Source organism: Pinus tabuliformis, chromosome 2_1, assembly GCF_031772625.1.
Source record: "Pinus tabuliformis cultivar Carrire ecotype Pingquan chromosome 2_1, CPIR1, whole genome shotgun sequence".
In the NCBI taxonomy this organism is placed as follows: domain Eukaryota; kingdom Viridiplantae; phylum Streptophyta; class Pinopsida; order Pinales; family Pinaceae; genus Pinus; species Pinus tabuliformis.
The window spans coordinates 967,113,808-967,130,056 of NC_142299.1; the positions used below are offsets into that span (position 1 = coordinate 967,113,808).

The window sequence follows — 16,249 nt, forward strand, 5'->3', positions numbered from 1 at the left end:
GGGTTACCTGCCACCGTAGGTATAACCACCGCTGCCATCGCAACCCTCAGAAGGATCAGAAGGCAGACTGAAACCCTCAATAGTTCAAACCCTCATAGAGCAGCAAGAACCCTCGAAGAATCAACAACAATGAGATTACCAGTTGCCGAGCGTGAAGAGTTAGTTAGGGGATTAAACCCTAAACTCCCTCCGTCATCAGTTGCTTGGACTAGATCAACGGACGCAAAGCAGAGCAGCTGTCACAAGTAGGTGAAAGTAGTTGGTAGGCGCATGAAACCTCAGGGATTAGTCTTATTCCGCGTGTCTCTTGGTAGAACAACCAACATGTGAAAGCCTGGGTAGGGGCGGAGAAGTCACTAAAGATCATATACACATTAAAATCCAATATCCAAGTTCGCTTTGTAATCTGTGTATTATAAAATCACACAAGATATACCTAAGAGTTGTTCGGTTCTATGGGCTCGAATATTAAATATACTTAATAAAGTCCGCAAGATATGACAAGTCTTGTAACCAATGCCAGAGGTGGGTGTTGGTAATTTTTTTTTATTTTTTATTTTTTATTTTTTAATTTTAATTTTTTTTATTATTTATTTATTTTTTATGTTTATTCCATAAGTTTCTTGTTTAGCTATTACAAATGGTATCAGAGCTAACGTTCGTACACTGAGACTCTCTAGGAATAGATATATACTGGAAAAACGAATGGGTTCTTTTACAAAAAAAACAAAAACAAAAAAAAGTAACTAAATAAATGTATGTGTGAACACAGAGATCACATCAATAAAAGAAAAGGGTCAGAATGCAGGGGAACCCAGGACCACCTGATCCGCCTGAAACAACGTATGTGAATGCTAATCCTGATATTTGGATATAGCTGGGCGAGGAATCCCATCAAGCTAATGTGGTGTTACTTGAAACTGTTCAGTAGTTGCGTGCTGAAATGACAAATTTAAGAACAGACAATGAAAGACTACTCTTAGAACAAGAGAAAATTCTCTGATGTCTGTCAAATCAACAAAATTAACGACATCCACATCTCAGTGCTGAGGACTGCGAGAAGACCCCAACAGCTCAGCATGGAGAGGAAAATACTGAGTCAGCTGAAAAACATGAGGAAGATGAAGAAGGACACTCAGGCAATGTCTCCGACCAATGCAAGACCAAAAGATAGAAAACAGAATTTCAAGGCAAATTTTAAAATATTAAGCCATCACTATTTGAAGGGGAATCGAAAGAAGCAACAAAAGCTTGGCTAATTGATATGGGAAAATATTTTCATATTTATGAGTACACAGATAAACTGAAGGCATGATTGGAAGTTTATTAGTTAAGGGGTAAGGCCACCCTATGGTTGGAAGAAATCAAAACAGTAAGGAAAATCAATGAAGAGTAGGTTACATGGAACGAATTCCAAAAGCATTTCAAAGACAAGTATTTAATTGAACATTATTATGATGAAAAGGAAAAACAATTTCACGAGTTAATATTGGGAACCTTAACCCAGGATGAATACGCGATTCAGCTCCTTGCTGCACTATGTGCCTTACATGTAAGAGGAAAATGCTAAAATCTAGTGCTAGATCAATAGCTTACCCAAATTTATGAAGGAGAAACTAGAGTTTGACTACCCCAAGACAATGGATGATGTTGTACGGAAAGCCCGCATCTGCTACCAGCAAATGAAACAGAAGAACAAAGGACCTAAAGGGGGGTTGAATAGGAAAGGTAGAAGCCTGATTCCAAAAATACATCCAAAATTTGCTAGTGGCAGAAATGTACAACAAAAACCTCTAAGCAAATTTCCAATGAGGAATCAACCCAAAGCTGCATATTCTGAAAACAGACAATCAAAAGGAGTTAATAAATTTGTTAATGACCAACAATCAAAACCACTGCTGCAATGATGGGGATGCAGAGAACCCCACTATTACAAAAATTGTCTGCATAAGGCAAGGAAAAAACAACTATCAAATATTCAAGAAGCATCCACGGTTGGGGAAGTGGCAAGGAGCATGCCCAAAATTAACACTTCTCTAGATGATCAATAGGCAGAGTTTTAGCCCACCATGATTGAATGTGAAGGTATGATTGCTAAGCAACCTGCCGTTGTTTTATTTGATCTAGGTGCTAGCTTAAGCTATGTTAGTCCTTCGGTGGTAGAAAAGTGCCAACTGCAGAGTAGTAAGTTTTCAAAACCATGGCTAGTTCAATTGTCCAATGGGACAAAAGGAAGGGTAATTGCAAAAACAAAACATTATCCCCTAATGATTTCAAGGCAACCTATTTTTGTTGACCTTAATATATTTCCTTTGGGTTCTTACGACATTTTAATTAGAATGGATTGGTTGGAAAAATGTTGGTCCCTAGTGGATTGCAAACAAAAAACTGTCAGTTTTATTGTTGAATCAAGCCAAAGGAAGGAACTCCAAGGAATTAAAACCAATACCAAGTTACGTCCTATTACTGCTAATGAGTTAGGAAAATGTATCAGAAAGGGCTGCCAAATATATGTTGTTCAGGTGGGGTTTACAAACACCAAAAATAAAATGACCTCCTTGGAAAACATTCCTGTCATTCAGGAATTTGTTGATGTATTCCTAGAATCCATTCTAGGTTTACCACCAAAGCTTGATATTGATTTTAGCATTGAATTAATTCTGGGTGAAACCCCTATATCCAGGGTCCCTTATTGAATGAGCATACCTAAGTTAACAGAACTCAAAATGCAGCTTCAGGAACTTCTAGACAAAAATTATATCCGCCCCAGTGTATCCCCTTAGGGAGCTCCGTATTATTTGTATGGAAAAAGGATGGGACCTTGATATTATGCATCGATTATCGTCAGTTAAACAAAATAACCATTAAGAATAGATATCCTTTACCACATATCGATGATCTATTTGATCAGGTGCAAGGAGATAAATTATTCTCGAAAAGTGACTTAAGATCTGGTTACCATCAAATAAGAATAAAAGAGGAGGAAATTTACAAGATAGCATTCCTACTCGTTATGTTCATCACGAGTTTTTGGTGTTACCATTTGGCCTCACAAATGCCCTAGTCACATTTATGAGTGTGATGCATGGTATTTTCAAACCCTACCTTGATAAAATTTTGCTAATTTTCATTGATGACATTTTAATGTACTCTAAGAATCAGAAGGAGCATAAAGAACATCTGAGAATAGTATTGCAAACGCTACGAGAAAATAAGTTATATGCTAAATTCAACAAGTGTGATTTTTTCAAAGATCAGATTCAATACTTAGGTCACGTTATATCAGCGGATAGAATAGTGGTGGACCCAGAGAAGATCAGAAAAATCATGGAACGGACAACTCCAAAGAATGTTGTTGATGACAAACAATTCTTGGGTTTGGGTGGATACTACCATATATTTATTAAGGGATTTTCAAGAATGACCTTTCCAATGACCTCCTTATAGAAAAAGGGGCGAGCTTTCTAATTGATAGTCGAGTGTCAGCAAAGTTTTGAAAGATTAAAGCACCTGCTTACCATTTCACCTTTGTTAAAGGTAGCGGATCTAGAAAAGTCATTTGTAGTTTGCACAGATGCTAGTAAAGACCGTGTGGGCGGAGTGCTCACACAGAAAGGAAAGGTAATTTCTTATGAATCACTGAAGTTAAAAGAGTATGAACAACGATATTCTACTTACGACCTTGAACTGACAGTAGTAGTGCATGCACTTAAAATTTGGCGACTCTACTTATTGGGGAAGAAATTTTTGCAATTAATGGATCATAGCAGCCTTACAAATTTCTTCAACCAGTCTAGCTTAAATTCTTGATAGGCCAGATGGACCACATTTTTAAGTGAATTCGATTCTGAAATGAAACATCTTAAAGGAAATGAAAATCGAGTAGCCAACTCTTTGAGAAGAAAATTACATTGTATTTATGAGGTCCAAATCAGTCAAGTACAGTGAAACATTCCTGAGATCATAAAGGAAGCATCTATTAAGGATCCAAAGTACACTTTTCTTTGGTAGCAGACAAAGGAAGCTTTGTTGAAAAAGGAAAAATCAGATTTCAATATAAATTCTGACAACATCCTCACCTTCAAAGACATAATTTATGTCCCTAACCAAAACTCTGTTAAACAATTGATATTGGATGAATTTCACCGGAAACCATGTGCTGGCCACCCAGGTTACCAGAAACTGTTTTCAGCCATCAAAAAAGGGTATTTTTGGCCTGGGTTAAGGAAGGATGTTACAGAATACTTGTCCAAATGTTTGGAGTGCCAACTGGTGAAGGCGGAACACCAGCACCCCGCAGGTTTGTTGCAACCATTACCCATTCCAGAATGGAAATGGGAGATGATATTGTTAGACTTCATCACCGGCTTACCTCACACTAGGAAGCAACATGACTCAATTATGGTTGTAGTAGACAAATTGAGTAAAACTGCTCACTTCATACCTGTGAAGTCCACTTATAAAACTGTGGAAATCGCACACATATTCATGAAGGAAGTTTTTCGTCTACACGGGATACCCAAGGTAGTAATTTTGGATAGGGATGTAAAATTTACATCCACATTATGGAAAACTCTCTTTTTAGGATTGGGTACTCAAATTCAATTCAGTACTTCCTACCATCCTCAAACAGATGGACATGCCGAACAGGTAAATCAAGTGCTGGAGGACATGCTATGCATGTTTGTGATGTAGTAGCCACAGAAGTGGGAAGAGTATATCCACCTAGTGGAATTTGCATATAATAATGGACATCATGAATCACTGGGCATGAGTCCCTTTGAGGTGTTGTATGGAAGAAAGTGTAGGGTGCCCATAGACTAGACTAATCCAATTAATAAGCTAGCATTGGGTCCTGACATGCTAGCAGAAATGGAGGATACTATTAAGAAGGTTCGACAAAATCTAAGGGCGGCCCAAGATAGACAGGAAGTATATGCAGAAAAAAAGAGGACATATAGAGAATTTCAACTAGGGGATCACGTATATTTAAGAGTAAAGCCCTAGAAAAGTTCCTTACAGTGGTGGGGTTGTGCTAAGTTAGCACCCTAATACTGTGGACCCTTTCAAGTCTTGGAACGAATTGGGCTGGTGGCCTATAAGCTTGCGCTACAAAGCCACATTCGGGTCCACAATGTGTTCCACGTATCTTTACTAAAAAAATATGTGTATAACCCTCAACACATCATTAATTGGGAAAATATTTAGGTAAACGGTTAAATGGGATATATGACTTTAGATATATTGTTTAAAAAAAACGGGGTTGTAACTATGAATTGTTTTTATGTAGGTCGAACTGGAAGGAGAGTTTTTGGCAGAACCTCTTCGTATTCTCGATCAGATAAAAACCACCTTGCGGAAGCCGGCCATCAGTGTGCAATGAAAGCACTTTGGCCCAGATGAGGCCACCTGGGAAGAAGAGGAATTTATGCGGAAAGCTTATCCAGAATTGTTTTCTGAAAGTAGAGAAAACACCAGGGACGATGTTCCTCATATGGGGAGGGGAGATATAACACCCCCAAAATGCATAAAATTACTGAGGTTACTGAGTTGATATTTACTATTTGTTACTTTAACTTTTATTAAATTATGGTGTTAAATATTAAGTGACTGAGGTTGGAAGGCCAAGAAACATATATTGTGGTTACCTAAATTATTGGTAATTATACTTTAACAAAAATAGAAACTGTTACATTAATTAAAAGAAACAGTTACAAAAAACAGTTACCCATCTACCCTGAAGGGAGATTTAGATGAGGGAAAAGAATCCAGGAGATATCCTAGAGCTGGGTGAAATAAACCAGTGGGAGAATTCTCAAGAACAGTCAGAGAAGAGTACAGGACTTGAGGCAGGACAGGAGTCCAGAGGCCCAAGGTACTTGACTGTAGCTGGAAATATTTAACTGTGAACCAAAGAAAGTGCTTAGGGGAGGGTATAGACGTAATTGCTAGACTCGTGGCTAGGAGGAGAGACTTTCTAGAAGTGTTTGGATGTTACAGGTTGAATAGGTAAGTGTTATAGGCACTTTCTTTATAGATTAATGTTGGACTGTGGAAATCAAATTTAATGATAGAGTAGAACTTGTCATTTTGGAGCTAATATTAGAAGAATTTCTTAAATAATATAATAAATTCAAGAAAGCAATTCCCTGAAAATGCATGATTACAGAGAGTAGAGGTTACCATTCTGATAAATGAAATCATAGATAGTTTATTACGGCAAGCATGAAATCAACAATTAGTATTAGCAAGTACGGAAGAATAACTGTTTCAATCATTACACAATCAATTGTTCTTCAATATTAAGGGTAAATTATTATACTACAACAGTGAGATAATCGGTATGAGATATTATGATGAGTTCTGTAGAATAATAATTGTAAATACTACATATTGTATTAAAACCTAGATATAATGTTAAACCCATAAACATATATAGGTACAAACTATGATATTTTGAACTACCACATAAATGAATTAATAGTGAGCCGCATGTTATTCAGTAGTATGACTAGACTTATTTAATCTCAATCAGAACCATTCAGAAAATTTCAATCGAATCAGCAAATGCTCTGAATAGAAAAACAAATGGAATTCTTGGCCCAGAAGGCAAGCTAGAAAGAAATTAATTACATTGCCTCTTAAACCATATAACAATTAGAATATATTAAACAAGTTCTAAAGTAATAAGTTAAATGCTGAGTGCTTCCGTTCAAAATGTTCTCGACAGCCTGAGTTAGTCGGCATGACCAAGACCTCAAAAGAAATTGTATCTATCTATATGTATATATATATATATATAGATATATATATATATATATATATATATATATATATATAAATAACTCATGACATTACACCAGGAAAGAAACCCCCAAAACCCTCTGTCGATTAAAAGTATGGAGCTTTCACAAAATTATAAGTGCCATGCACAATATTCAATCAATTACTGTATATTGTTAAATAACTAAAACCCAAAAACTCAAGCCAGTTTCAGCTTAAAGCTTGGCCAAGGACTCGACCTCTATTCCCAGACAATTAAACATTTTTATAACTTAAATTCATGCACCAAAAGTGAAAGTTCCAACCTGGAAATCAACAGAGACGTCGTAAGCACTTAAGCCCTTGAGGGTAGTAGTCTTAGTCAAATAAATATCTGAGAAATGATATGTGAATACCTGATACAAATACTAGAAGTAAATAATTTAGTATACATTCAAATTTACAGTATAGGCTAAAGAACAATGCCAAAAGAGGAGCACTTACCTGAGAGGGGAGGGTTTTTGCTTTGTGTGGTCCACCCGTGTGATAACAACGAACTCCAATAAGAAAAGAACGAAACGATAAAATCAATCTATAACCTTTTAGCAATGAGAGGCAAATCTTCGCAAACTGCGGGATTATGCAAATGCGGTTTACCTTCCGGAAGTATCCCTTGGAACCAGGTATTCCCTGCAACATTAGAAGCCCTTCAAACTATCCCTGTGCAGCGGAGGCGAAACGTTAAATGTCGTACCAAACCGAAACCCCAAACAACAGCTGATTTCATACTGTGCAAACAAAATAAATGATAGACTACCAGCTCGTTGGGGATACCTACCACCGTAGGTATGACCACTGCTACCATCACAACACTTAGAAGGATTAGAAGGTAGACCCTCAACAGTTCAAACCATCGCAGAGCAACAAGAACCCTCGAAGCAGCAACAACGATGAGACTACCAACGCGAGTGCGAAGAGTTGGTTAGGGGATTAAACCCTAAACTCCCTTCGTCGTCGGATCATTTGGACCAGATCAACAGACACAAAGTAGAGCAGCTGTCACAAGCAGGTGAAACCAGTTGGTAGGCGCGTACAGCCTTAGGGATTAGTCTTATTCTGTATGTCTTTGGGTACAACAACCAACAGGTCAAAGCCTAGGTAGGGATGAAGAAATAATGAGAGCTCATATACGCATTAAAATCCAATCTCCAAGTCCACTTTGTAATCTGTGTATTATAAAAACACACAAGATATACCTAAGAGCTACCCAGTTCTACGAGCCCAAATATTAAATGTACGTAATAAAGTCCGTAAGATATGACAGGTCCTGTAACCAATGCCAGAGGTGGGTGTAGGTAATTTTTTTTTTTTTTAACGTTTATTTCATAAGTTTCTTGTTTAGCTGTTACAATACTCTCCTTAAAAGAAAGTAAGGTTTTATAATAAAAAATAAGTATTTTTGAAATGTTCTACAAAAATTAAAAGAAATTAATTTTTTATTTTTAATATAAATTTTTTATATTGCTAAATAAGTTGATTTACTAATAATATATAATTTGAGCTTAAATTGATTATAGATTTTGGAATATTTTTGAAATCTAATGGACATGTTTTCTCATGTCTATCAAATTTTGAAAATATTCCAAACATGCAATTGAAATAAAGATGGTGTCATGTATATGAATAAAACTTAAAGTGATAGTTTAAGAAAAACAATAATATTATCCAACATAGATCCATCTTAAGTATAGATCTATGATAGCATAGATCCGTCTTAAGTACGGATCTATAATTTTTAAGTAACAAACAAAAAAACTTTGGAATTTATAATTTTGAAAGGAAAGATAGTAATAAAGACTCAACTATAAAGTATTAAGTGTATTGTAGCGTCAAGTGTGTGCTCTCCGACCCAATGGTACTCACCTAAAAGTAAGTATTTATGAAATTATATATATATATGATTTTTAAGTAACAAACATATTTTTTTTGAGATTATAATTTTAAAAAGAAAAGAACTAATAAATATTTAGCTATAAAGTATTAAGTATTTTGTAGAGTCAAATGTGTGATTTGCGACCCAAAGGTACTCACCTAAAAAGAAGGTAGACATTTATAGTTAAAAAATAATAATTTTTGAAAGGTTTTACAAAAATTAAAATTATAAAAAGATTTATTTTTATTTTTATTTTTAATATTCATTTTTAATATTTCTAAATAAGTTGATTTACTAATAATATATAATTAGACCTTAAATTGATTATAGATTTTGGAATATTTTGGAAATCTAATGGACATTTTTGCTCATACCTATCAAACTTTCAAAATATTCCAAATATGCAATTGACATAAAGATGACTTCATATATATGAATAAAACTTAAAGTAATAGTCTAAGTAAAAGTTTAAGATTTTCAAGAGCATAGATAAATCTTAAATATGCATTTATGATTTTTAAGTAACAACCAATTTTTTTATTTTAATTAGAACTTGAAAAGAAAGGCACTAATAAAGACTCAACTATAAAGTATTATGAGTTTTGTAGGGTCAAGTGTGTGCTCTCTGACCCAGACATACTCACCTAAGAAGAAGGTAGATTTTATGGAAAAAAAAATATTTTTGAAAAGTTTTATAAAAACTAAAATTATAAAAAGAAATTATTTTTATTTTTATTTTTAGTAATCATTTTTATATTGCCAAATAATTTGATTTACTATATTTTCACTTTAATTAATTATAGATTTTGGAATATTTTGGAAATCTAAGGACATGTTTGCTCATGTTTATTAAATTTTCAAAATATTCCAAATATTCAATTGACATAAAGATGGCTTCTATATCAATATAGTTGGTAGGAATCCGAATGATCGAATCCTCTCACGGGCCTGAGGCTCTGCAACCCTAGCTACCCTGCAACCCTAGCCATGATTCCCCCCTGACTGGGGTTTGCAGGCCGTCCTACGGCTCTGTGAACCCCATCTCCCCCCGTACCCCCGTCCCGTTTCTCCCTCGTGTTTCGAGCTGGCACCTGGCTCTTGCGTCCCGTGACCCTCTTCCATCTTTTTACCCTCGCTCCTCCGTTTATGCTCCCATTTTACTTCTGTCATTTTCATTTACCACAGCTTGGCATTCACCTGATTAACCCGCATCGGAACGGCGCCTCCCCCTTAGATCGGCCGACAGCTCTTGGTGGAAGTCGTTATCACTGTAACGGTAAGAGCGACCTGCTGCATCGGAACCTGCTCACATTGATCGGCCTCTCCCGCCGTTGGTGCCGACGCATAGCGGTTAACAGGTTTCGAGGAGTTCCTCTCCGGGCGGTTTCCAGCTCTCCGAGAAGGGTATCTAGCAGCTGTCACCATGGACTCAGAGGAGGTGGATTATTCGGAGTCCCCGCTGGCGGAAAGCTCCATTTGGCGCTCCACGTTTTCATCTGGGGGTCTGCACAGTGCGAATCTATCAGCTAGCTTCGAGCAATTTTCGCCCCCTTCTGACCCGCCTCTCCCCACCTCCTTTTATCCTGGTGAACCCTCCTCTTGGAATTCCTTTGCGATCCCTTCACCGGCCTCTCTGGGTTTCTTGGCTGACTGTTTTCAACCCTCCCCGAACGGAGTTAACCATTCGCCGGTTCTTCCCCCCCTTTCCCTGCCCCCGGTATCCTCCACGGAGTTCCCTGTTCACATCCCAGCAAACCCTCCCATCTCGGTCGAAAACCCCCCCCTATCGGTATCAAACCCTTCCTCGGTCCCCCCCGTCCCCTCCGGCAGCTACCACGAGGTCCCTCCCCTCCCTGAAGCCTTCCCCACCCTCGGATCAAGCCCACTCCCCCCTCCCCCATCCCCCCCCCCCCCTCAGGGCTCACAGGCGACGGTAAACCTGGGACGTATGTCCTCCCGCCCTGCCAAGAAGCAGCGCTGTTTCAAATCGTCGGCGGAGGACGCTTTCCTGCGTCTGGAAGAGGATATTAGGTGGGGAGAAGCCATGGATCTGGCAGATTGTGTTCTCGTGGGACGGATCAGAGGCAGACATGCCACTGCGGCAAAATTAAAGGAATGGGCGACTGAGATTTGGGGGAAATACCTCGTGGACATTCCATCGGTGCAGACATTCGTGCGAGGGTGGTTTGCCCTAATATTTGCATGGGCGGATCACACGAGCTGGGTTCTTTCTTCGTTCTGGAATTTTGAGAAATCTCCTGTCCTTCTCAAGAGATGGACACCCCTTTTCGACCCGGAAACGGAGCTGCTAGGAATCGGCCCGATTTGGGTCAGGCTTCCGGGGTTGCCCTTGCAGTACTGGTCGGAAGATATATTTAAGAGAATTGGGAATGCGCTGGGGACTTACATGGAGTCCGATAAATCATACATCTCGACGGGTTCGCTGGCTTATGCACGGATCCTTGTGCACATGGACACCAGAGGGGGAGTGCCGGAAAACATTGCCATTCATTGGAAATCCACTGCAAGAAAACAGAAGCTGGATTATGAGGGCATCCCATACAGATGCAGAAGATGCCACCAGGTGGGTCATCTCTTTAAGGACTGCCCCCTACTGCAGAAGACCCAGCAAAATGCTACAGGCATGGAACAGCCAGCCACTGAAGATGCTCCAAACCCTCAGGCGACCATGGCACCTCGGCGGGACCAAGTAAACCCATCGGACACGGTGGAGGCTCCTCCTGCACCTCGTCGCAAGAAGCAAGCTACAAACAAGGCTCGGCCTCCATCTCCTCCAATGACGCGCTCCAAAGCTGCAAAAGGAGCTGTATTCTCCTCGGGTACGTCCTCTTTATCATCTACCTCTATTTCTCACATTGCATCTTTGAGTTTATCGGCATCCGGCATGCCCCCCCCTATCTGTATCCCCCCCCCCTCATCCCCTTCGGCCCTCGACCTGGTCAAGGTCTCTTGCACTCCTCATCCCCCTCCCCAATCTCTTTATGTCTCCTGCTCCATCCCTAGGCCATCTGGCCTCCCCTTCCCCTCCTCGATCCCCTCTTTCCCCCACCCTACTATCCCCTCGCCCTCCCCCTCGGTTAACTCTACCCCGAGGTATCCCACCCGTTCGACTACGAAGCTGAATGTCTCGGACTCCATTGGGATGATTATGGACCCCCATATCATCCCGCCCAAGCAGGGGCGCGGTCGACCATCCTCAAAGTCGATCTCTCAAAAGCTAACGGAGGAGGAGGTCCTCCTTGGCAAACAACAGACTCTAGACAGGGCCCTTAGAGCACAGGACACCCTCCCCCATCCCCCTCCATGAAAATTATGTCCTTCAACTGCAGAGGGTTGGCCAGCCCGGAAAAAAAATCGGCCCTGAAGCGACTCCTACTCTCTAATCCTGTTGACATCATTTTCCTACAAGAAACCTTATGTAATGCAGACTCTGCTTCCTCCACCCTTAACTCTTGGCTGCCTGGGTGGACCTTCTCAGCTATTGATGTTTCTGGCCGGTCAGGGGGCATTGCTATAGGTCTCAAGAACAACACCATCCTGCTTAAGAACATCTGGGGTGGAGGGGGTTTTTTGGGGGCAGAAATATATTCTAAAGATCTGGAGGAAAATCTACAAATCATCAATGTCTACGGTCCATGTCAAAACAGAGAGCTCTTCTGGAATAGACTCCTTGGCTCCCCTCTACTCCAGGCAGAGAACATTATTTTGGGTGGAGATTTAAACTTCTCTATTGGCTTCTCTGAATCCTGGGGCCATCTTGCTCAAATAGATCCCCTCTCTGATTTCTTTGGGCAACTCCTTGAAGATCACCACTGGGTCGATCTTCCCACTGCAAAGATCCAGTACACATGGAAGAACAACAGAGCTGGGGAACAAAGCCTAGCAAGAAGACTGGATCGTTTTATCATGAAAGAAGGGCTCTGTACTCATCACCCTAGATCTCGACAATGGGTAGGAAGTGGTGGAATCTCTGACCATAGGCCCATATACCTGGAATTGGAAGCGAGACAACTGACCCAGAAAGCTCCTTTTAAGTTCAATGCAACTTGGCTCAGGGACCCCTCCTACATCAAGTTGATATCGGATTTCTGGAAATCCCATCCGATACCTGAGGATTTAGACCCAGCCACTGGTTTTGTCAGGAACCTAGCAGAGGTCAAAGTGATCTCAAGAGAATGGGCAAAAGAGAAGAGAAAAATGGATGATCAAACAATATCCCAGGCGGAACAAGCCATCGAGGCTCTGGAATCCCACTCTGATGGCACCTTCTTATCCCCAGATCAGAAATCCGGGTACGATGACTTAATCAAACAGAGGTCACAGATTCTTAGAGACAGAGAGGACTCCTGGAGACTAAGAAGCAGAGCCATTTGGCTCAAGGAGGGGGATGAGAACACTAAGTTTTACCACAGATTTGCAAATGGGCGGAAGGCGATCAACACTATATGGGAACTACAGGATGAACAAGGATATTTGGTAAGAAGACCTGGAGAACTAGCTCATCTAGCTACTGCGCACTTCAGGAACATATACAAGGCCCCAGGACAAGCAAGTCTGTTAGAAATCATGAGGGTGGCAGAGCTATTTCCCAGATTTGTGGAGGAGGATGATGCTGAGGAGCTCACAAAAGACATTTCTCTGGAAGAATTGGAAGCCACCATGAAGGGATTCCAAAAGGACAAGAGCCCGGGCCCCGACGGATGGACCATTGAATTCTATCTTGCTTTCTTCGAGCTGCTAGGGCATGACATCCTCAAAGCTATCAATCACTGCTGTCTAAATGGATCCATTCCCTCGAGCATAAAGGCCACTTTCATAGCCCTCATTCCCAAGTCAGATAAGCCTGAGTCATTTGATGAATTTAGGCCTATTTCACTCTGCAACTGCCTCTATAAGATATTGGCTAAGATTCTAGCCAACAGAATCAAGCCCATTCTCTCGGCCAATATCTCCTCTGAACAGTTTGCTTTTCTTCACAATCGCCAGATCCATGAAGCAATAGGCACAGCCCAAGAACTCCTTCATTCTTTGCACAGCAAAAATCTAAAAGGCATGATTCTCAAGGTGGACCTCTCAAAAGCATTTGACAGGGTTAATTTACTATACATCAGAATGCTACTTACTCATCTGGGGTTCCCCTTCCTCTTTATTAAGAGGATCATGAGTTGCATCTCCGATGTACCTTTCAGTGTCCTCCTCAATGGCACCCCCACCCCCTTTTTTTCTGCAGAAAGAGGCCTCAGGCAGGGCTGTCCCCTATCCCCCCTCCTTTTTCTGCTCATAATGGAAGGCCTAAGCAGATTAATTGCATCAGAACACAGTCGAGGCCGAATCAAAGGGATCAAAATCTCGGATAATTGCTCCCTGACACATCTACTTTTCGTGGATGATGTATTGATCTTCTTGAATGGAAGCATGGCGGATTCATCGGCACTCCAACAGGTTTTTGATCTTTTCCAGAAAGCTACGGGGATGGTAATAAATGTTCAGAAATCTACTTTAACAGTGTTTGGGTGCACCCCACAAGAAGTCATCTACACAAAAAACCGTTTCCCCTTCCACATACAGCCTATGGAGGAAGGGCTAAAGTATTTGGGCTTCAGGGTGAAACATGGAGGGTACAGAATAGCCGATTGGATCTGGCTAATAACTAAAGTGGAAAAAAGGATCAATGTCTGGTATAATAGATACCTCACAAGGGCTGGAAGACTTACTCTTATCAAAGCTGTGCTGGAAGCAACGCCGGTGTATTGGATGTCCCTGGCTTGGATACCAAGAGGGATTCTATCCAGGTTACAAAGAATATGCTGCAGATTCTTATGGAAGGGATCTAAACAGGGAAATCTCTTTGCCTGGGTAAAATGGGACACCATTGCAAGACCGAAAAAATGGGGAGGCTGGGGAATAAAGAGATTAGACCTATTTGCAAAGGCACTGGCAGCAAAACTGGGATGGCAGCTCCTTACATCAAATAGTCTCTGGAGGAAAGTGGTCATGGAAAAATACATTGCTCCAGAAAGCATCTACAGCTGGATTCGCAGGGACCAAAGGGGTAATGGCAGACATTCCATCATATGGAAAGCAGTCATAAATTCTCTTCCCCTAATTCGGGAGGGTCTGACATGGAGGATAAAACAGGGAGACTCTGTCCGCTTAGGAATTGACCCCTGGATTGGATGTGGAAACATGCATAGATTATCAGGACAGCTCCTAGCACATCTAAGGGACCATGGTGCTACTCATGTTGCTCATATCGCAGACCAAGAAAACTCCAGCCTTCTCCACCAGGCCTGGAAGACTTCACAAGACCTCCATATTCCGATCCCCTGGAGACAAGAATGGGAGGCATTCACAGAGGCTCTCACACAAGCTCACATCAGAATTACAGAAGGGGAAGACGAGATTGTCTGGGCTCTAGCCAAAAATGGTACATACTCCTCAAAGGAGGGATACCTACAGTTAATGCACACCTTTCAGCCAGACAATGTACAGCAGTGGTGGAAAGCAATTTGGCACCTCAAGGCAGCACCAAGAACGAGACTCCTCATGTGGGCTATACTGTTCAATAAAATTCCAACGGGGGCAAACTTGAAGAAGAGATCCTTCTATGGACCATTCTGGTGCCACTTATGTAGAAGGAACGACGAAGATACAGAACATCTCTTCCTCACCTGTCCGGTAGTTAAAGAACAATGGTCTGCTCTCCTTTTACTCTCCCCCTCCCTCCATCAATGGCATGGCTTAACAATCTTCGAGGCCTGGACAAACTGGCAGGAACAGCACTCTGGAAAGAACAAGAATATCCCTCTCCTCATGTGCTGGTCTATCTGGACCGCTAGGAACCGTGCAATTTTTGATCAGAAACCTCCCCACTGGCCAGTCATTATTGCCCACATGTTTGCTGACCTTGCCCTCATACCTGAAGACCCTCCTCCACCCCCCCCTCGGACCATTACCCCTGAACTCATTGACAAATCCTTCCCTTGGGCATACTTTGATGGCTCTGCCCAAGAGGAAAGCTGTGGGGGGGGAGCTCTCCTATATCTGAGAGAAAATCACTACTACATGATTCAAATTCCCCTGGGAAGAGGCACAAACAATTATGCTGAACTCTCCTCCGCAAAATACCTCATTTCTTTTGCACTTGAGAAAGGCTGTACAAAACTTCAACTGTTTGGAGATTCAAAGATAGTTTGCAATTGGCTCACCAGAAAATCCACTTGCTCTGCTTTCTCATTGAGACACATACTGGATGAGGCACTCAGACTAACAGATGCATTTGAATTTTTTGACTGTCGCCATATATACAGGGAGCGCAACTCTCGGGCGGACCACCTTTCCAAGCAAGCAGCACAGAGGCAAGAAGCGGACTGGTTAATTCAAGAAGATTTGGATGGAACCTTCTTTCAACACTATCACAGGCCCTTTGATGACTACCAGGCACAAAGGGATGCTCATATTTGAAAGGGGTCCCAACATGCTTAAAATACTGGTTTTTTTTTTCATGTCTTTTTTATATAAACTGTTGTATAT

The 16,249-nt window shown here is 41.0% G+C and overlaps 1 protein-coding gene across 1 annotated transcript; it reads left to right on the top strand.

Annotated features, from left to right (window-relative positions):
- Positions 1-10,118: 10,118 nt before the first annotated feature.
- Positions 10,119-16,180, top strand: LOC149203851 (uncharacterized). The gene is made up of 2 exons (XM_089402008.1): positions 10,119-11,535; positions 12,144-16,180. The coding sequence occupies exons 1-2, from the start codon at positions 10,119-10,121 to the stop codon at positions 16,178-16,180; spliced, it is 5,454 nt and encodes a 1,817-aa protein (XP_089258134.1).
- The last annotated feature ends 69 nt before the right edge of the window (positions 16,181-16,249 follow it).